The sequence below is a fragment of the Homarus americanus genome, unplaced genomic scaffold (assembly GCF_018991925.1).
Source record: "Homarus americanus isolate GMGI-L3 unplaced genomic scaffold, GMGI_Hamer_2.0 scaffold4896, whole genome shotgun sequence".
NCBI lineage: Eukaryota > Metazoa > Arthropoda > Malacostraca > Decapoda > Nephropidae > Homarus > Homarus americanus.
This window is the reverse complement of record NW_024749657.1, coordinates 1,707,772-1,731,210: the sequence shown is the minus strand read 5'-3', so window position 1 is coordinate 1,731,210 and position 23,439 is coordinate 1,707,772. Positions and strand designations below refer to the sequence as shown.

At 38.3% G+C, this 23,439-nt stretch overlaps 1 protein-coding gene across 2 annotated transcripts in view; it reads right to left on the bottom strand.

The window, feature by feature from the left end:
• Positions 1-23,439, bottom strand: part of LOC121853491 (kinesin-like protein KIF3A) — an 85,938-nt gene that overhangs the window by 50,725 nt on the left and 11,774 nt on the right. For both annotated transcript variants that reach the window (XR_006086324.1, XM_042347640.1), the window contains exons 4-9: positions 13,281-13,471; positions 5,934-6,073; positions 4,274-4,471; positions 3,020-3,191; positions 1,204-1,292; positions 829-959 (exon numbers count right to left, since the gene is read on the bottom strand). Coding sequence is in view for 1 of the 2 variants with exons in the window: in XM_042347640.1 (XP_042203574.1) it covers positions 829-959; positions 1,204-1,292; positions 3,020-3,191; positions 4,274-4,471; positions 5,934-6,073; positions 13,281-13,471 (921 nt within the window). In the remaining variant the exon portion in view is untranslated. The remainder of the gene's footprint in view (positions 1-828; positions 960-1,203; positions 1,293-3,019; positions 3,192-4,273; positions 4,472-5,933; positions 6,074-13,280; positions 13,472-23,439) is intronic.

Sequence of the window (23,439 nt, the reverse complement as noted above, 5' to 3'; positions counted from 1 at the left end):
ATACATTACAGTCTGTATTGTGTTTAACCATTCATAGTATAAAAATTATGTTCTGGCATCCAAACAAGATGCAAGGAGCCAACCTGTAGTTAAGTGGGCCATCCCCCAAATGATCCCTCTTGAGGGGGCCAACATCTGGGTTAATGGCCTCTTATTTGCCACAAAACATATCCCACATACAATTACCCAATAAAAGATGAGCTGTTTTATGCATTACAAAATTGTAGTCACAACAAAAGGCAGATTAGTCCCATATAACACTAACATATCAATAGCCAGCTGAGAGCTAACCAAAGTGGACACTCGTACCACACAATACAAAAATATCACCTAAAACTGCATGGCAGCAGTCAACACCGAATCTTAGTATCTAAAATTATAAACACTTAGCTGTCCATAACACTAGAGCAGCACTGAACAAGCCCTCCCTGTGCAGGTGTGACATGATGACCCTTGTAATATACTGTAGTCAACACCAAACATAAGTTGACCAGAGTGTACTGTACTTATCTATAAAGAACAGGTAAACCTCATCAGCCTTCACCCAGTACAGTACAGTACCATCAAAACAAGTGTCTCCTTTTGGAACTCAGTACTGTATGAGAGTGAAGGATGATCTAATTTTCATCTTATCTAATTATTACATCCCAGCCACACATGACAAAGGGATTCAGCTTCCTACACTCACTGGCTCAATAGACTAACAATGCCAGGCTAGAATGACTTGTGAATAGAGTGCCATAAGTTGAGGGACTTAAGAAGACAGGAAAGGTTTAACCTACACCAGCTAAGACACTTATTCTGGCATAAGTGACGACAGATACTCACAGTGCCTTTTTAACTTCTTTCTCATGTCTGTCCAAATCGGTCTTGACTTTGTTTCGTTCTTCTTCTTCGAGATCTTTTCGCTCTTCCAACAGTTTGCGTTCTTCTTCAATTTTCTTTCGGATGGCTGTGACCTTTGAGAAAGATAAGGACAATAATTAATTCATCAAATATTAATTAAGACAAATGAATCACTCTTAAAGTTACAGTTTAGTATTGAGAATGTTTATTAATATTTATTGACTACTGCAGCAAAATGACAAGAAAAATGTGAATGAGGGAAATCCTGTGCTTGAGAGTAATATGTGAGGCTGAACTGCACAGGACAAATAACACGGATATCCTGGAACAGTAAGTTTTAACCGCAGCTAAACTTGCCTCCTCTTCTTTCAACTTCTTCTTTTTCTTCTTTGGTTTCTCATCACCTTCCAAATCCTCTTCCTCAGAGTCATCTGTTTCTTCCTCATCTGTAAATAAAAGATGAGTTACCCATTTAATCAAACTAATACTGTTCACTGTTGAGTTACCCTTTAATCAAACTAATACTGTTCACTGTTGAGTTACAGTTTAATCAAACTAATACTGTTCACTGTTGAGTTACCCTTTAATCAAACTAATACTGTTCACTGTTGAGTTACCCTTTAATCAAACTAATACTGCCCACTGTTGAGTTACCCTTTAATCAAACTAATACTGTTCACTGTTGACTTACCCTTTAATCAAACTAATACTGCCCACTGTTGAGTTACCCTTTAATCAAACTAATACTGTCCACTGTTGAGTTACCCTTTTAACCAGACTGATATTGTACTTGGCACACTGCCATGGAAGAATACACTGTCCAGTTAGATCAGCAAAAGTGTCATTTCCATCTTCAAAAACAGAGAACCAGAGTTGAAGCAAAATTCAAACCTCTGCGACAATAGTTGCTTCAAAATCTAATAATGAAGATTTGAGATCATTGGAGGCAAAGTACTGCTGGACAAAGTGAAATATTCTTTTTTAAAACCCTAAAGATAGTGGCATCACTTGAAACAGGTCCACAACTGCTGTTGGAAGAATTCTTTTTCTTCTAGTTAACAGTCAACTTGGTGGACTCATTTAATACTATACTCACCCTTTCTTAGTTATTACTGTGTTCTGTTGGTCTTTGGTTAATGGTATGTACAGCATTGAAAATTCCCTTGAAAACTGAACTGTATCTGTTTAAGTATGAATTATGTTTTTGTAAGCGCACAAGGTTTTCTAGTTTCATAGTACAGTAAAGTGCATTTCAGATCTAAGAGACTGTAGCTAATACTGTAATCAATAACACCTGATCCTATTAAGAGTATTAGCCTGAGCCTTTTTAACAACTGTATACACAACCCACAGATATTACACTGGAGCTCTTAAGAATCTTCCTTCTGTCAATTATTCCTTTCATTCTAAGGGTTTTTTTTTTAACTCCTTTATGCATATAAAATTCTTTGCCTTGTCCCTCCACAAGTAGCAGTGTATCTACAGTTGGTATGTCGGAGCCTCCTAATTGTAAAGAAATTTTGCTAAAGAATATTTTAAGAATACCAGCATTAGACACTTGTATAACAAAGAGTCTACTGTATCTCATAACTTCAACTTGGTGATCTTGAAGCTTCACTCATTACCTTCTGGAGAAACTACTGTCCCTGGTGTTTGGTGCTTCAACACTGGTTCACTGAGTCAGGGACTGTGAACACCACTTATTGTGATCCACCTGAACAGTGTTACTTATCATGGCAGGTTCATCAGGAGGTCATACCATTGTGGTAAAACTTGTACCACAGCAACTAACAAGACACCAGCAGCATTTAAGGATTTGAGGAGTGATTTAGATTTAAGCATTGCATAGTTCAATGGACAGACAATCTTTGGCAAATTAAAATCATTAAGAGAAGCATTTGGTGAGAAGAGCAGCGGTAATGTTCAGTACGCAAGATAGCATCATGAATGACAATGCTCTTGACTGCCTTCACTTTCACCAAACATAAAGCTAGGAACCCATTCATAGATAGGCAAACTGGTGGTGCCTTGGATGTGAACCTGCAACCCAAAGGACAGGAGACAAGCACTGTATCAACTCAGCCACTAAAAGATGTACAACAATAGAGAGCAAAAACTTCATATACTTTGTAGTGATTAATGAAAGAATTGTAAGGCTTATTTTTATACTTACCATCCAGCTGGTTTCTCAAAGACTTGATCTCATCTTGAAGTTTACGAAGAAGAGCATCTTTAGGGTCTTCATTAATCTTGGCTTTATTGCAGATGTTTTTGGCACGATTGGCATAGCGGAGAGTGCTGATTGTCTCGTCATAATTATAATTTGCTGGTCCAACATTAGCACACTGAAATACAAGCAAACACCAAGTTCAAAAGTTGCTGTCTAACTCTTCGGGCAAAAGATATCCTACAGAGTACATAGAAACCCTGTATGTCAGACTAATTAAGCCACAGCAGCGTCGTTAATCAGGCGGAATCCGTTATTGGGACATCCATAATATTACGCCAACACAGACTGGCTTAATTAAGCTCATAATAAATCATTGTACTTCAAGTAAAATAATTATACTTATGATATAGTTTCAAGAAATTCAGTTGTTTTTTATTTAAGGTGTTAATAGATGTAGGTAATGTTTTAAATTCTAGATGCTTTCAGAGCCACAAAGAAGGTTTTAGAAAGTTCCTGAGTCCTGACGTACATATGCATGTGGCATGGATGGCCTTGTGCAGTGTGAGATGAAAATGATGTGGATGTGTACAGCATACCTCTGGCAATGAAGTGCATATATTTACAAAATCCAATTCCATCAGGGAACTTCACTGTCATAGGTAGATTTAACAATGAATAAAATGGAATAGGTTCCAATCCTCCATTACTCTGTATTTTACATATGCCAAAAATGAGCAAAAATTGCTATAATAAACAATGAAAATAATACATAACACATCATAAAATACATTAGCACATATTTTATGTAGAAAAAATAGCTACCTCAGCCCTTGAACCATCCTAAGGGTGATGCCACGAGTGGACGTATATTGGGTAGAGAAATAAGTACCTCATGTGTGTTTGGGTTGAGAAATAAGCTCCTCCCATGTGTTTGGATCGAGAAATAAGCCCCTCACGTGTGCTTGGGTCGAAAAATAAGCCCCTCACGTGTGCTTGGGTCGAGAAATAAGCCCCTCACGTGTGCTTGGGTCGAGAAATAAGCCCCTCACGTGCATTTGGGTCGACCGAGTTCAATATAAGCAGCAGCCAGATCCCTAGAGTGTCACGATAAAAGTGGCCACATCAGAGCCAGAGAACCCAAGATTACTGTACTAGGAAACATGAGAGAAAAATGCAAAAAACAGTCAGTAAGAACTTGAGTGGGGAGAGAGAGAATAAAGAGAAATATAGAAGACACAATGTAAACTCCCTCCTTACCATTACTGTTTTTGAGTTGCCACCTAATGAATCCTGGAGAAGTCTGGTCAGTTTGGAGTTACGATAAGGAATGTGAGTTGACCTTCCATCCACAAGTGCTGATATAACATTTCCAAGGGTTGAGAGGGACAGGTTTATCTTGCTGGCTTCTTTCAACCTCTGACCAGTTGCTCCTGTTTTACTCTGCCGCTCTGAGCCCTAAGAACATGGGATACATATATTATTCACTTTACATTTTAAAGGACACACAAGAACAAGATCTATGTTAGCTTCCAGCATCAATATTAACATAACAGATTGTCTCCAAACATGAACAGGACACATCAACCTTACTCTTCCTTCATAATATTTCCACTCAAGTTTATGTTCATTTCTCCCTGCCTACTTTTCTCAACTTCTTTTCATCACTTTACTTTCTTGTCTTCAAAAGTTCAATCATTAACATTAGCAACTCTCCTTCTATACTACCCACCAGTACAGTGTCATTTACAAACAATAGCTGACTCCCTTCCAATTTGCACTCCATATGCCTATGACTCAAACCAGCTGCCCTCTCCCTCGTGCTAGTTTTATCTTACTGCTGTATCCATGAAAACAAGAAATAGTCAAGGAAATATTACATAACTTTGACAATCTCACTTTAATAAATAATTAATTCACTATGTTTACTAACACTCAGAACAGGTTTCACCCATACTTTCCACATTAGTTTTCTTTCAACTCCCTCACATAATTTTCCTTGACCCATAAATGCCACAATGAGACTTTTTCCTTTCCCCTAATACTTTTTAGGGTGTGGCGGCTGAGTGCATGCTGGCCAGGCTGCCTCCGTGTGTACCAAAAAAAGGTTTAGTTTACAGTGTGCTGTATCTGCACTGTCACTAATGGGGAAACAATACCCTCCTCTCAAAACACTCATTAGTATGGTTAACAAACTTATTTATCTATTTAATTCCTAAATTCCTTCTTATCAGCTTCCCTTTATGTTGGGGAACTGTATATGCTCCTACCATTCCCTTGTTACTTTGTTCCATACACTATCACTTTTTCATCTCTTTCCTCAACATTTATACAACAGTTTCATCTACTCCTGGTGCCTTACCACCCCTAACCTTGCTTACATCTTCCTTAGTTTTGGTCTAGAGGCAATTTCATACCAGATGTTTCACAGTCTACCTCAACCTCTTGCATCTTGCACAATTTATCTACACAGTACATAATGCAGTTTTATTCTTAAAAAAAAAAATAATAATAATAATAATAATAATTCTTTGAAAAATAACAGATCAGCTATTATCATTTGTTGATACTCCTAACTTAAAACTTCACATGTGTTCACACACTTCTCTGTTTTGATCAAAGCTATGACATCCAATTCTTATCATTTACCAAAGCTTCAGTCATCATTTTCTTCTCATCTTCATTACATACATTCAAAACACCAGACTTTTTCACCTTTGTTTCTTCTTTGTAACAAAAATACACAAGATGGGGGCTACCAGCTGCCTGTCCTCACAGCTAATAGCACCACACCCTCTGTAACATCTTTGGACATAGATCTTATTTTTTATTTTTTTTAAGTTTCTAAATCCATTATATTGTATTTGTATAGATAAATGTACAGAAAAGTAAAAACAAAACAAAAAAATTCAAGACTCACCGCCAGATCTACCAAATGGAGCTTCCCCACTCGCCAGTGTTGTTGACCATCTAGTCCCCTCTCAGCACATTCTATTGTGATGGTGAAAATGGCATGTGACCGCGAACTGTGAGTATTCATGTTTGTTGCCCCGACAGCTCCTGCAAAGTTGTGAATTATATAATTATTTTGAGTGACCTGTACAGACTCTTTTTAAATAATTACACTTAACTGTGAGCATAACATAATCTAAGTGTTTAAATTTAATAAAATAATAACTAAATATTTATAAAAATAAAACAATTACTGAAACTAAGCTTAACCTAAATGAACAATATTGAACCAAACACGACCTTAGTTGGCCAATTAATACCTTTGAACCGAGTGTCCACTGGGCTCGGGGGGAGGAGGCGAGTTAATTTAGGAATTCTGGCTTTTTATGAATCATAATGATAAAAGCAGATATTATTGCTGTAAATTTGGGGAAAAACTAAGACTTCCCATAGGTGAGGCAACAGTATATGGTACAGTATGGTCTCAGAGTCCCACTGACAGAAATGCCTGCGATCTGAGCTCTACTCGCAGACAAATCTGAGAGAAAAATATAAACAACTTTAGAAGATGATACAATATAATTTTTCATTGTTTTGGATGATTACATTGAATTCAGAGAGATGCACTATTTTATTACTGACTGTTATGTATTGACTCTGAAATAAATATAGCTGGCCTAGATTTAAATTTAATTACAGGAAGACACAATGACCAAGAAAACAAAATTTCTGGGCAGGCAGGCAGGCACTGACATAAGAAGTGTGCATTGTTTCCAGAATTATTGTTCCTCATCAGTGTTGTCACCGTCATTCTATCCATTTATTCTTTTTAATTTCTGCGTAATTTTCATCATTGTTTTCACTTTGAACATCACTCAGATATTTAAACAAACCATAATACTGTAAGCATATGGTGGCTGGCCGTCTAGGTTGTAACTTGTCTCGTATTATTCACAAGACAAAAATTACAAAAATTATGAATCATTTAGCTCAACCTGAGCCAGACCTGAACTTTTTCTTAGGTTGTAGTGTGATCCCGGTAGTGTGATCATACTGCATGAATGTACAAGACATAATGTAGACCTGTATATGTTGTTTGTATTATTTCCATAATGTAGGTGATCGAACTAAACTCTGATTCTACACACAATACATATGATTTTTTTTTTTCAAAATAAACTTTGAAGTTAGTACAGTATTAGAATTTGTGTATGTGTCAAGATAATATGATAATTAAACCTTGGTATTACTATAAACTAGTGAAAAAATTCAAACAGATTTGACTTAAAATTTTACAAATTGCAGACAAATTAGAAATTTCTGTCAGTGGGTTCAGAGTACACAATGATTATGATCCTGGGATCCCGTGTAAGTGTGGAATGTATATACCTGTACAGTACGTACTTAAAACCCCTTTTATACTACAGTAACCGACACAACTTCAGAGCTCGATACACCACTTCTTTATTAAGTACAAGATCCTGACCTTTTCATCCAAAGTTCTTACAGTATCCACTTTTATATTTTTTCTCACTCTCACCACCAAGAGCAATGCCACTAATTTTCCTCTTAGGGGCCAAGATTGTGGCAAATTTCACCAGTAGAGAAAAATTTTACCCCAAAGAACGCCTGGGAGATGTTCACAGAACCAGTGCAGAAGAGAGGACGCCAGAGTTATCTTATGGTTATTTTTCAACTCGTAATTTCGGGTAGAGATGCATAATTTTCTTCCCACCCCCCCTTTTTTACTCTGTTACATGCACACACACAATCTTTCATACAGAATGTGAAAAAAAAAAATATATACATATACAGTCGGCCCTTAACATACACGGATTTGCAAATACGCGGATTGCCCCGCTGGAGGAATATTCTGTACATTGAAGAAATTGAAGTACATTCAAATCGCGCGCCATTCAACTCGCATGCGGCACCGAACGCGGGACACCACCCGCTCCCGCAACCTCACACACACACACGCATAGCTCTCCCTCACTCAGTCAGTCTCGCTGTAACCACGCTTGTGTTGACATCAGCATTGTAGTTGCAAAAATATTACATTTCCGTGAATGTATTATATCAAGCACAGTATGAATAGAATATCACTAATATAAGAGTATTTTAACCGAAAACTACTAAAAAAAACGAGTAACATATCTTGAACATCGGAAAGTTAGGTAAAGTCTTTTGTTTTCATGTAGTTTATCCTAATTTACATTGAAATGCATTACGTTTCAGCAAAACTACTATTTATTTCTGAGAATATGGAAAAGTAATATTTTGCTGAAATGATGTACGTATTACAGTGGAAAGTGATGAAAGCAACGACTTTCGCTTTCTTTCGTTCAAAAGATGTTACCGTAATCGCTTTTCGAATGGTTTTCAGTTGTGGGATTATAAGGCTAATGATAGGATAGAATATTATTGTAATACAGTACGAGTACAACAGTTTTTTAACTGAAAACCATTCGAAAAGCGATTACGGTAACATCTTTTGAACGAAAGAAAGCGAAAGTCACTGCTTTCGTCACAATTTTATCCCACTTTCCACGGTAATATGTACGTCATTCCAGCAAAAATATTATATTTCCATATTTATTTCTGAGAATACGTATATTCATTCAGTCAGTTAAGGTAAAATATACTTGTGATGTAATATTTTAATGAAAATACGGTATTGTAGTTATCTTTTGTTTCAAATTTAATTAACAAAGATTGATGTTTCAAATGTAATGAACAAAAATTTATGTACAGTATCTATAAATAAACTTTAATAAATGAATACTTTATGTTTTACATCGTCCTGTGCTACCATACCATGGATTTGGCTACTTTCGGTTTGCTATGATGAGGCAAGAGATTTGCCCTGGCAACCATACCGACACTCACAGCTGGTGGTGCGTTGGTGCATCGTTTCCATTGTTTACTGGTAGTTACTGGTAAATATTTTTCAACCTAACGAAACTATTACCCGTTTAGAGGTCGACCCCCAATTTTTTGCCAAATAATTTGGTCTTAAAAACTCGAACTACACACAGGTATATACGGTAAATAAGGACATGGGGGAGCCAGGGGTTTTGGGGGGGGGGGGCAGCAAAAATACGCGGATTTTTAACATCAACGGGTATCTCTGTTACGTAACCCCCGCGTATGTTAAGGGCCGACTGTACTGTACTGTACTGTGTGTGTGTGTGTATATATATACAGTGGGGTATGCTATAACGAACGGATCCTACTACGAATATTCCTATAACGAACGGTTTTACCTATAAAATTGAGAATGCTATAACGAACGCAACTCCTACAACGAACGCGGATGAATACGGGACTATTTCGCCTGGCGCATGAATATTGTTGTACCGCGACCCACAACAAGAGCTTCAGGCGCCATCTTTGTCTCATTGTGTAGCCAGTGCACCACTGTTATTGTTGAAATTTCGTCTTTTGATGTGGAAATAGAGTTATTTGTATAAATATTTTGTTATACAAGAGTACAATTGTGACAATGAATCGTCCAAAGCGAGTGAGAAAGCTCATAACTCTTGAAACTAAGAAAGAAATCATAAAGAAACGTGAGGATGGAACAAGCATTGCGAAACTTAGTGATGAGTATGGGATGGCTAAATCGACTATATGTGCGATTTTAAAGAATAAAGAGGAGTTGAAAACAGTGCAAGTGGCTAAGGGAATCTCTAGACTTAGCAAAACAAGGTGTAATGTGATTGAGATGGAAAATTTACTCTTAGTGTGGATAAAGGAGAAAGAAATGGCAGGTGATAGCATTAGTGAAGCTATAATTTGTGAGGAGGCCAGACAATTGTTTGAGGACCTTAAAGCCAAGACTCCCAGTGGAAGTGATAGTGATGTGCCAGTGTTTAGGGGTACCAAGGGGTGGTTTACTGGTTTCAGAAGGAGAAATAAATTACATAGTGTTGTGAGACATGGCGATGCTGCTAGTGCAGATAAGGAAGTAGCTAAGGAACAGGTATTCAACTGTGATGAAACTGGACTTTTTTGGAAAAAAATGCCTCGCCGTACATACATTACCAAGGAGGAAACTTCTGTCCCTGGCCATAAGCCAATGAAAGACAGGTTTACCCTCCTTCTTTGTGCTAATGCTTCTGGTGACTGCAAAATAAAGCCACTCTTTGTGTACCATGCAGAAAACCCCAGAGCTTTCAAAAACATTAGGAAGACCCGCCTTGGTGTTATGTGGCGGTCAAACCCAAAGGCTTGGGTGACCAGGAATTTATTCTCTGAGTGGGTGATTGAGGTGTTTGGACCCAGTGTTCGGGAATACCTCAGGGAGAATAATCTTCCACTGAAAGCTTTGTTGGTGATGGACAATGCACCAGCCCACCCTCCTAATTTGATGGTTGAATTGCCAGAGGAGTTCAACTTCATCACTGTGCACTTCTTGCCACCCAACACAACACCTCTCATCCAGCCCATGGATCAACAGGTAATTTCTAACTTTAAGAAGCTGTACACAAAGGCACTGTTTAGAAAATGTTTTGCATCCACTTCTTCCAGTGATGTTAGCTTGAAGGAATTTTGGAAGAGTCACTTCAATATAGCAGACGCTGTTTTTTTAATTACCTCAGCCTGGAAAGAGTTACTGTGAGGTGTCTTTGTGTTGCTTGGAGGCCATTGTGGCCTGAATGTGTCCTTCAAAGAGACTTTGAAGGCTTCGAAGAGTTAGAAGAAGAGGCTGTTGTTCATGAAATTGTGTCTCTGGGCAATTCCATGGGCCTGGAAGTGGATGATGATGATGTTGAGGAGTTGGTGGAAGAGCACAGTAAGGAACTGTCCACTGAGGAGCTGCTCGAGCTTCACAGAGGAAAATGAGACACTGAAGCGGAGCTTAACTTCTGAGGAGTCAGGGGAGGAGGAGGACAAGGAGGAAAGCCGCATCATTCCAGCCAAAGATCTCAAGGATGCGTTCTTTTGCTGGAGCAAACTGTCCAAACTTGCTGAGGATTATCATCCTGATGTTGGTTCTGTACAAAAGGCCATCAGTGTGTTTAATGACAATGTTATGAACTACTTTTGGAAGGTCCAGAAATCAAGGTTGAAGCAGCCAACCCTGGATTCCTTCTTTACAAAGGTAACAAAAGAACCTACAGACAAAGTGCCTGTGAGACAGTCACCAAAGAGGGCTAGGAAGGATGACTCCTCTCCTTCCACCTCTTCTCCATAATTCTCTCCTCCCCCCTCCCCCTCTGCCTCCTGTCCTGCATGCTGAACAACACTAAGGTAAGATAAAGTACCGTATCTTTTACATTTTCCACAGAATTTTTTCAGTGTTAAGTGGTTGTATTTGGGGGCCTGGAATGGATTAATCCTATAAAGAACAAGGTTCTGGAACCAATTACGTTCGTTATAGCATACCCCACTGTATATATATATATATGCAAATAAATCACTGTAGGTGCACGTGATCCAGGTATATGCTGATAACCACAAGGAAAAAGAAAACACGAAGTTCCCAAGCGCTTTCGTGTAATTCACATCATAAGGTCAAAACATAAGGGGAATAATCATTTCTTAAGTGCACATTACAGTAGTTAGCACACATATTGGGGTGGGGGGAAAGGGAGGGGGGGAACAGAGTGGAGAACCTCAGCTGTTCACTGCCTCCTGTGTCCCATGTGTAATGAAACAATTGCCTAATAGCAATGCAGTATTTTTCTTTTATTATATTTATTATCATTATTTTTATTTATTCCTCACATTTAATGGGTGATGTGACATAGTTCAGCTCAACCCAGCTGACTCACATCAGGGGGAGGGGAGGGAAGGAGAGCTGGTAGAAATGCGAGTTGGCTACGCAAGTTAAATAACTCACTGCTTCCACACACAATGGTTCACCTCACACACATAACATGCTCTTCACTTTTCTTTTTTATAGTTTTATATAATATTTTCTATATTTCTAAGCCACATTAGAGTATTGTAATGATTAGATTTAGTTTTCTCAAACAAGAACAGACAATTGATAAACACGCTGAGCTAGTGAGTTGGCTTGAGCAAGAGCCAGACCAACGCATAAGGGCAGTTCGGGGGTCAGACACATATACACGGGGCTGCGTACTCTGGATACGCGTACTTTGAGTTCCTACTGTATTGGTACAGATAAGGGTTAACATGTTCAGCAATAAGTTTGTTAAGTAATATCTCAAAAGTTAACACTCACAACCTGTTCTTTTCCATATCTCAGTTAGTGATATTCTGGACAATGCCTTCACAGCCATACACTGTATATCCTGTTTGCTTGGCAGTTCCCAATAAGGGATACATTACCCCCTTCAAGGGGGAAATTTGACATTTTTCGGGGTAACGACAGCCTATGAGATATTCACACACATAGCCATATTTTTTCTACTTCTTGATTCCATACACAACCACTCGACATTCACGTGTCAGACACCTTCCGGACACGGCAGAGTTGGTACCTCTTGCCTCACTCTCCCACGGCAAAACAGCGTCTGCTTCACGTACTGAACACGACAGGTCTAGTCACGACAGTCGACAAACCTTTGTCGGGGTAATGAGTACTGTTGTCAGACTTGTTTTGGGGCAATGGCTAGAACTAATTGGGAACCATTGGCTACTTTAACATAAATGGCTACTGAAACATGTGAGTTACTAACTCTATATCCATTTATATATCATTTAACCACTTACCAGCAGTTAGTCTGTTCTTTGGTACTTTGTTATGACCTTTACTGTCCAGTGTTAGTACAAAAGGAAAAATGTAGTACAGTACAGTTCAGTACCTGGGGAAAACATGGCACACTTGGTAGTGTCACCACCCTTCTTACATTTGTCCCTGGACAGGGACTGAACCTAGGACACTAGGGAGGGAGATATGCATGTTACTGCTGTCCTGTCAACACCTTGTTTCATTCGTCCAATCAACCAACTTTTTGGTGAAGCGTTAATGAGTAATTTTCTTCAATATTTTCTCCTTGATTATCATTGAAAATTATAATGCAACAGAAACAATGATAAAAAAAATTACATGGTGACTGTCTAACCCTTTAACCTTATGATGCTTTATGAGGCAGCCTCACTGTCCAACAATTTGAGGGTCTCAAGATAAAATAAAATTTTTGGAATATTGTATATTAATAATGTAAGCAGCATGAGGAAGCAACATCTCAGAGAGCAGGGAAGCGTCTGCCTACCTCGCAGTTCATTTTCATAAACTCAAACTTAATTTCCCTAAGACATGCGGACAACCCAGAAATATAATGTCCTGTAACACGACACAGAACAAAACACAAAAAATACAACAATCACTATCACTCACGATTCTTGTTCCCAAAAGTCATAATCCTGTCCATCTCATCAGCATTGTGTACAACATGGGTAAGAAGGTCTTTCACGTATACACCCACGTCAGGTCGCTCTTTCACCTCCAACCGCACCGACTGATCATGTCGGAGAAGGTCACGAACTTCTTCATTATATATTTCCAAGTATGACACTCTTACCAGGAATCTGAAAAGGTTAATAAGATGATAATATTCACCATAAATGACAAAGAAACAACTAACTCAAACAATACAATTAAATACTGCAGTCCCCATATAACATGCAAATATTAAGTACAGTTTGGATAGTACAATACAGTATGTAGGAAAACTGGAGGACTGATCTTGAAATCATATCTTATAAACCAGGTCAGGGTTGAGCAATTCAGCATGACCCCAAGCACCAGCATGGCCCCAACTTGTGACAGGTCATTCTAAAACCAGTATCATGAATCCTAATATTCAGCTCTTAAAGGTCTATCCATATTTCATAACTCCCTGTAGATATATAATATATGGTGTTATATTTATTAAAAACACAAATTCTTTAAAAAATAAAATAAAATAAATAAAAGTCTTAAGCATTACAGGTATAGCAAAAGTAATTAAACCAAATGAAGCACTGTCACTTGGGTCTACAATCTTTGTTTACCACACACTCAAAAGGATCACCATGGACCAGTTGACGGCTCTGGGTAAACACAAGAAATACACTCTGCCACGTTCGTAGAGTGATGCGATATATATAATTTGTAATAGAAGTTTAAAGTCCTGCTATAATAATTGAGGTAATTTTATTTCTCTAGAAACAAGGCCACCATTTGCAATGACGTCACCCATTTCCCCAAATGCCACGTTCAGGTAAGTTTTTTTTTATGGTCTAAGTCATGAACATTCCATAAGTGAAGAAATGTGCCGTGAAGAGCTGCTTCAAACATAGATTGAGTGGATATATGAGCAATAGGGGTTGAGTGTAAACGGGACTGCCCAGTATGGGCCAATAGGCCCGCTGCAGTTTCCTCCATTATTATGTTCTTATGGACATAAAAAACTCCCATGTTCACACAAGCTCGGCTGTCATGTATTCTTACCTGGTAGACTTTCTCTTCTTTTTTATCAGTGCATTTACAGAATACAGTCATGCGCCGGTTATCGTCCTAGATACATTCTTGGAAACGTGACGTTAACCGAAATGGACGTTGTCCGATCATCACATAAACTTGTATTTATACTTACGTGTATGTGGAATACTATATACGTATATATACACTTTTACTGTACTCTTAAATCACTACTGTAATGTGATACAGGTGATTAATTTTTATCTCTTGTGCAAAATACATGACGTTTATATTAAAATTATTCACTGTTTTACAAGGATTCCAGCAACGCCAGGCAGATGGGGGAGAGAGAGAGGGTGGGAGCGAGCGAGGGGGCGTGGGGGGAGGGGAGGTAGTACATTTGACAGTTGGCACAGGCCCAGGTCTAACGCGTGTATACTTATCAGTTCTTAAGTGACTAAGCTTCTCTCTTATAAAAAGCCAGTGAAATGACCTGGGTGAATATAATTAACATTGCTGGGATTCTTGTAACATACTGATTAATTTGAATATAAACATGCTATAATTTGCACTAGACAAAACAATTTTAGTACCGTAATCAAATTAGTACATGTGCACTCCAGCTTTGCACTAAGGTCATTTATTTCTATTATGTTTCTTTTAGTATGGTGTGTGCATGTAAATGGATGAAAATAAATGAAGAAATCTATGTAAATCTACCCAAAAATACAGTTGAAAAACTTTTTTATAAAATGTACTACAGTACTGTACACTAATGTACAACAATTTTTATCTCTTGAGCAAAATATATGACGTTTATATTCAAATTATTGGCTGTCTTGCAAGGATTCCAGCAATGCAAATTATAATCTCCTAACTTTAGTCTGAGATATTATATAAGATAAAAACTGTAAGCCTAAAACCCTGGCTGGGAGGGAGGGAGGGACGGAGGGAGCCAGCAGTCAGCGAGGGGTTGGGGGGTTGAGGTGATAAGTTTGAGCCGAAGGTCTCTGTGTGTTTATTTAACAGTCCTACTAAGCTTCTCTCATTTTAAAATGCCAGTGATATGACCTAGGAGAATATAATTAACATGCTGGGATTCTTGTAAGATACTGATTTATTTGAATATAAACATGTTGTAATTCGCACTAGACATAACAATTTTAGTACCGTAATCAAATTAGTACATGTGCACTCCAGCTTTGCACTAAGGTCATTTATTTCTTTTACGTTTCTTTTAGTATGGTGTGTGCATGTAAATGGATGAAAATAAATGAAGAAATTTATGTAAATCTACCCAAAAATACAGTTGAAAAACTTTTTATAAAATGTACTACAGTATTGTACACTAATGTACTACATTTTTTATATCTTGAGCAAAATATATGATGCTTATATTCAAATTAATCTCTGTCTTGCAAGGATTTCAGCAATGCAAATTATATTATCCTAACTTTAGTCTGAGATATTATATAAAATAAACATAAAGAAATCACCAATCTTTTGTCTGGGAACACAAGGAAGGAAGTAGCCAGGAGCGTGTGGGAAGAGGGGGGGGAGGTGAGGTGACAGAATGTCTGGCGTTTGTTTGTTTATTTATTTGAGATAAGATTTGACAGTTGGCGCTGAAGGCCTGTGTGTGTGTTTATTTATCATTACTTAAGAGTGACTAAGCTCTTCTCATAATTTGCCACCCAAACGACCTGGGTGAATATAACTTACATTGGAGGGATTCTTGTAAGATAGTAATTTATTTGAATACCTGTATAAACAAGCTATATTTGCATAGACATAACAATTTTAGTACCATAATCATTTAGTACATGTACAATACAGGTTTGCACTTAGGTCCATTGTTACTGTACAATATTGACTAAATTCACTAGATAACGTACGCCTGGCCGCACAATCTATAAGAATACGAGATGCATACGTGACTGTGCCCGCTCTAGGTACATTTCGGTTCGCTAGGTCCCATTATTTGAATTTTTTTTTTTTTTCAATTTAAATTTTAATTGTTTATTCCTTGATAGAGGAAGCGGGATCCTAGTGCTGTCACTTGGTACCCCTGTACCATAACACCAGAAGCAACTGGCCAGTGTCACAAGTATATACAGTACAGTACAGTCATCCCTTGGTTATCGCGCCTAATTGGGACCCCGCCGATAACGAAAGTACAGAACCTATGGGATTTATTCTAATTGGTTCCAGGCACCCAAGACCCAACCCCAAGTTTCCCATTTTACGACCATTTAGACCCACTAAATATATATATAATGTTATGGTAAATATCATAAACACACATAGGCATGGCTAGGTTTATTACAAAGTGATGAAAAGGGTACGCTTAATACTGTAGTCCACAAAACATGTAGCTATGCTTTTTTTATTTGGTCCCCCATCATACGAGTCCGTTTTCTCTCACATCAGGACGCCTGAGTCCTCCGTTTTCTCTCTTAATCTTAGAGTGCACCAGAGACTTCACTATTCTTAGTAATGCCACAGAATTTGAAATTGCAACCCCAATTGCAACTGGGGTTGCAATTGTTGAGGCAACTAGATATGTCTGATTACAGCAAATGTGTTATTGTCAATTTGTAGGTGAAAGATTTTATCCTCAATAGATGTAGGTTAACATTACACCTGGAGGCAAATGCTTAAAAAAAGCCTAAGGAAGGAAGCATATTCCTTTAACACATAATATCTGACCAGTATGGGGAGGATCATCGTGTCTCCGTCAGGGGGTCGTGGAGTGGTGGTCCAGCAAGCGTCACGGATTTTTTTTTAGGGGGTGGCGACAATATATGACGGACGTTAACCGGCGCATGACTGTATATCAGTACTAGATGAAGATACGAGTCAATTTAGAAGTAATGACATTGTCTGGACTTTGTTTTGAGAATGCCTGATGCCAGGTAAACATGACAACATAGTGCTGTTATTGTTTTGATGTTTCACTAATGAACCACTGGGATATACCGGTATCATCATTTATATTAATTAATGGGTAAAATTTTACTTTAACTACCATAAGTATTTGGATGCTTAGATCGGAGATAGACTATATTGGGTAAATTATAAGTTTTGGTCATCCCTGGACTTAGACAGGCAGACTATGATTTTTTTCTGATGATTTGCGATGTGTTATGAACGATTTAGACCTTTACATCTATCAGAAATCACTAGTTTTAAGTTACTACCCCCTCCCCCTACCGGTGTATGTTAAGCTAATCTTATAACTTATAATATAGCCTAGCCTAACCTAACCTATGACTCGTATTTTGTTATGCGATACAAAAATATTTTGCGACAGAAATCCCGTAGAGATAATTTGCCTTATTGTTTAAAGTACTTAATCCCATAGTTAGAATCTTAAGGTTCCCCAGATGACCAAAACCAAAATAATACCAATATTGTTTGGAATGTTTATACTATGAAATTTGTAGTAGGGGCAGCAAATATCCACTGAATTAGTTAATGTGCTTAGTAATATTTATATATTCAATATAGTATTACTTTACTTTACCCCTTATTTTTTACACTACTTGGCCCAATTTATTTAAAAATATTATTACCATAGTGAATTTAAGTGTTTTCTTTACCCAGTGACCTGCCATCTTACGAAAAAATTCCAACCCACAACTAATCCATTATACTCTTGAAAATGAACAGACTTAATCTGCTTTTTGAAAGTCTACATTCAGTCAAAAGAAGAACATTGATTCATAGTTATGGACTTAAGATGGATACATGGATTACCAGCTCTGTACAGGCTATATCTGAGTCAGTAATCATAACAATGACCGGATAATTTGGCTCAAGAAACTTTACAACTTTGTGGTCATCAAGCAGTTACAATTTATCAATAGCTTCAATAGGAAGCCAATACTGCACAGTTAAATTTTTAATGTTGTCGTGGGAGTTCTTGGTGGGAGTAAAGAGATAAGCCTAATTACTCTTTTCAGGAGAGTTTGATGATCAATCCACAAAGTGTTGCACTATCCGACTCTAGACGCACCTTAGATCCGACTAACATACATAGATACCGGTACATAAATCCTAAGCGACAGGGGTGAAAAAGGTTAAGTGGAAGGACAACAAGAGGATGGAAGTGGGTAGTACGAGTAGAAAGAGGTGCCGTGGCTTAACACAGCATGTCTGATTGTTATAGAATTGCAGTAACTGACCACCAACTGTACGACCGATGCGACAAGACTCACACTGCTGCAGCTCATACCCAGAACCCCGGTAGGCCCCGCCCAGTAGAAAAGGTTGATTGATTGATTGATTGATTGCAGTAATTATGTCCCCGGCGACACAACAGCTTAGGTCACATGTCGCCGAATTAAAACTAAGGCTTAAGAGACTAAAATAAAATAATACAAGGTAAAAACACAAGGAAGAAGTAAATTAGTAGTAGAATTGTTTGGTGACAGATGATGGTACAGTCTTTAAGCTTTTACCAAAGATGAAACGGAACTAATTGGAGAGGAAGAGTTTTGAATCTCTGATCTTAAATGTCAGTATTTGTTGCATCGAGGAGTGAGGATATCATTTCTATAGGGTTTTTAAGAAGAAAGTGGGGAATAGTTCTCTGATTTGCTTAGAAATAATTGAACCTTGGATAAACCTCATCGGCTATGATGTTGCTATTGCCGTGGTGAGAGGAGAATATCTGAACTCAGAGCAGCTTGATGTGGTGTACCTGGATTGTCCTCAGGCCGCCCAGGTGCAAATATAAGAGTGTTATTGTTGTTGATTACGTGTTTTAGTACAGAGGGGTGGGCATGATGTATTGGGTCTGTTTAGTTTGGAGGGGTTCCTGTATGTGTATCTGTGGTGAAGTATGATGTCGTCAAAGAATTCCTGCCATTGTGGGTGTGTGGTTAAGAGATTTCTATTTGTGTGTCACCTAATAGTCTCCAGTAGATGTTGAGAGGTGGAATGTTGCTCTGTTCATGTAGGTGTTTGTTAGTGGTGAAGGATATTCAGTGTGTGTGTGTTGTGTATGAACTTCAGTGATTTATTCTGTATGACTTGTAGTTTCTTGATGTTGGTTGGTGCTGTTAACTGGAGTGCGTTGGGTGCGTTATGTTAACAGCGGATGTATTAGTGCTTTGTATAAATGTGTTTTCGTTTTTGTTGTTGCACTTCTGAATCTTTGTATGCCTGTGAGTGTCTTTCGTGTTGCTGCTGCCTTTGTGATGATGTGGTGAGGGTGTGGTCGAATGTATGGTTGTTGGTGTATGGGTTTAGGTATATCTGGTAAAGCTGATGTCTTTTTGTGCCAAAGTAGGTGATTTGTAATTTGTTTGTACATATATGCCATCTGACTAGATGTGATATGTAGTCGGTGTATTGTATACACCTGTATAGTCAGTGAGTCGGTATGTATGCAGTCAGGCAGGTCATCGTTGGGGAAGGACTAAATCTTGTGGAACTCCTGCATTCAGTAGGAAGTAGTCTGAGTTTTCACATTTGAATTTAACCCTTAGCCGGCGACCGAACTATATATAAAGGTAGATGGTACGGAATGTGCTGAAAAATTGAGGTGAGACTATTTATAGACGTTTCTCCAAAATTCATCTCCTGTATTTCCCAGCTGAGACTATATATATATAGTCGGATATGTATGAGTGCCCTAGAGCCCCAGAAATCCCGAACTAGCAACTCAAGGGTGGCGATGGCTTGCCTGATCGCTGGAGCCAGCCGCCTAAAGCTCCAATCACTCGAACAGTCTGTTCCCAGCTTTCATCAGGTATGGAGCACTCTCTTTGGTCTCATCTGTGGAGCTGAATTTCCATTCTTTCTTTTGATATTTTGAAGAGAGCTAAGTTTTGTCAGATATAATTTTCAATTATTTTTTTTGGTCTGTTAGGCATTTCATCATTCATTTACTTTTTATTTTCTTTGCCTGTACAGGTAGTTCTGCTATAACGCGATAATTGTGTTCCTGTAAAATATCGTGTTATAGAAAATTGCGTAATAGAAATAACAGGGCTTATGGAGAAAATAGCTGTTAGGTGCAGATTACTCGAAATCGAAAAAATTTAGTAGTTAGCCTAACACAAAGGATAGCACAGTCTAAATAAATGTTACATTCATATCTAATAATGAAATCATACAGTAAATGTAATACTTTACCTTGACAAAATATGAATGTAACTTGATGGGGGAGAAGGGTGATTTTGAGGTTGATAACATCGAGCTTCTCTTCAAGTGTTATATCCTTTCTTTTACGATCATCACCGGGAATTCTATCACCAGAACGCTTCTTGGCGATATTCTTCTTTACCATATTCACAGTTAATACCACAAATTTGGAGAAATAGTAAGCAAAAATCGCGTTATAGCAAACAAGCGTTCGCGTTATACAAATATCGTTCCTAATTCATAAATCGCGTTAGAGCAAATTAAAGTTATCAAAACACGCGTTATAGCAGAACTCACTGTATATAGAAATTATAGCCATAATTATGTTCCATAGGAGGAACATTCCTGATGAGGAAATACAGTATATTCTAGACTACGATTTTGATGATGAATTCATGAATGATATTAGTGATGATGCAAAATCAGATAGTGGTGATGACACTGATAGTGGTGATGAATCACAACTTGAGATTATTACAGAGGAACCAGATGATATTCTGTCAGGTGCAGAAGTTGATGGTCAAGATGACAGTGCTCCAATTGGACGGTTGAGCAATTCTCCAGTTAGTAGAGAACGATTTCCATTTACTGGAGACACGGGAGTCAAAGTAGTTTTGCAAGATCCTCAGAACCCAATAGAAATTTGTCTGTCTTTTGTAGACAGATATAATGGAACATATAGTGAGAGAGACAAACAAATATGCTGCCAAGGTCTGTGAAGAAAAGAGAAGGAGCTCGAGGGTATTACAAAGTACTACAAGAAGCTATTTTTCAGGCTAATCGAAATGAGTTTGCATAACTGCAATGTAATCTACAAAAGAAATGGAGACCAGATAAACCTCCTTGACTTCAAGTTGCTCTTGATTGAACAGATTGTGTCTGCATACAGCAAAGATGTTTATTGGATAAAGAAACCCACAAGCTCAGTGACTCTTGGGCCATGTCCTACAAGACTGAGTGGAAGACATTTCCCAATAGAGACAGAGTCAGCTGAAGGTGGTAGTACAAAGAAGGTTCAAAGAAGATGTACTTACTGTGCACTGCAAAACAAAGTGAGGAGAACTATCTACAGCTGTGATGTTTGTCAAGTTGCACTGTGTATTACTCCATGTTTTACCACACATCAGAAAGCCTTCCAACGTAGGAGAGTGACAGCAGTGAATGAACAAATGCCATAAGAAGCAACAGTAAGGCAACAATATAGTAAGGGAGGGTGGGAGGGTAACCACATCCAGGTCACAAATTCTGGACACAGCTTTGGCTGAGGGTGTGAGTGACTCCACGTACCTTACTTATACGAATATAAATAATAGCCACTTACAAAATTCACGTTTTAATATTAAAAGCATCTTTGCTATGTTAATGAAATATAGCAACTGTTCCATATTGCGGTAGAGTCTATATATAGATGGTGTTAAAATTTCACAAAATGCGGTGTAACTTTATTTATGTTCCACTCCAGTGGTCGGCGGCATCTATATAATAACGATTTCTAAATTTGGCGCTTCTTCAGTCACTGCTGCAGCCGGCTAAGGGTTAACTCTCATTTGTCTGTCTGTTCAGAAGTTGCATACAAGGGTAGGTGTTATTGGGATATCTTGGGGAGGTTGAAGTGTGTGCATATTTTTTATTTTAGTCCGTTGTGCCAGACTGTGTCGAAAGCTTTTTGCAAGTCTTTGGTGATGAGTGCCGCTTTGTACGGTCCCTTGTTCATGTGGAGGTAGTTTGTGATTAGGTTCAATGCATCCTGTGTGGAGTGTTGTGCCTTAAAGCCAAACTGTTTGTGTGAAAGCAGTTCTTCATCTTCAAGGTGGTACTACTTAACTCTAGACACACCTTAGATCCAACTAACAATGGGATGCATTACCTGGGTACAGTACTGTGCCTCAGGGCAGGGAAATAAACCCTCTCCATAGCAACAATGACACAACAGCCGGGGCCTGGGGGCTTCTAACAGGTGTCTTCTGATATGTTGTTCATTTATATTGATAGCATCTTAATTATTCAAGTACTGTATGTGTACATGTTGTATTGTGTAGGGTATTATTATTGTTACTTTTCATATATTACATGGGTTAGGTTCCAAGGAATGGCACATTAAAACCACAAATAGCAACTTATACCACCTCAGTTCTACTGTATTCCTATACTGTGTATAAGAAACTTAAGTCACCAATACTACTCTCCTTCATATGTGGAAGTTTGGAGCTTGCAGAAGTGTACTGTACAGTAGGATGAAATCTGGTTATTGAAGCATAGGGAAATCATCAGGATCACTGTTGGAAGAGGGTGATGCAGTGGTGGGTGGTGGAGGGTGGGTGGTGGGTGGTGGGTGTGGTGGGGGTGGTGGGGCAGGTGGTGGAGTGTGCGTGAGACAGTGGCAGCAGCTGACCGGAATCAGCTGGGCAACTGGTGCTCTTGAAAACTATCGTGAGTTGGTGGTTGTTTCGCTACGGCTTTGGTCTCATTTCCTCCTAGATAACTAGCACTGACACTAGGCAGTGTTTTAAGGGCCATTTCACACAGAAAAACTGAAGTTTTGAGTACAACACAAGAGATGGTGCATCGCAGGCAATGGTTGAGTGTAAACAAAGGGAGAGGAGACGCCGCGAAGTTAAAATCGTGAATCACAAACCAGCGAACTGCAAGAGTTTACTGTACAGCAATAAGGGAAAGTAAAATTTTTTTCCATTAATTCACCAGTCAGACAATCCATCTCTTCATTTTTCTTTTTAATGGTATGTCTATAATCAGTAAGTCAATAAAATCTTATCAACACATCATTCCTGCTGCATGATGTAGCAACACACATCACACTTATCATTCACATCCTTCATTCCTTAAATGTTTAATGCAGTGCAATTCCCCGTCTTCTCATATCTTAGCATTAAGGTATAGTATAACCTATAACTCTTAGTGGGGTATGCTATAATGAATCTAA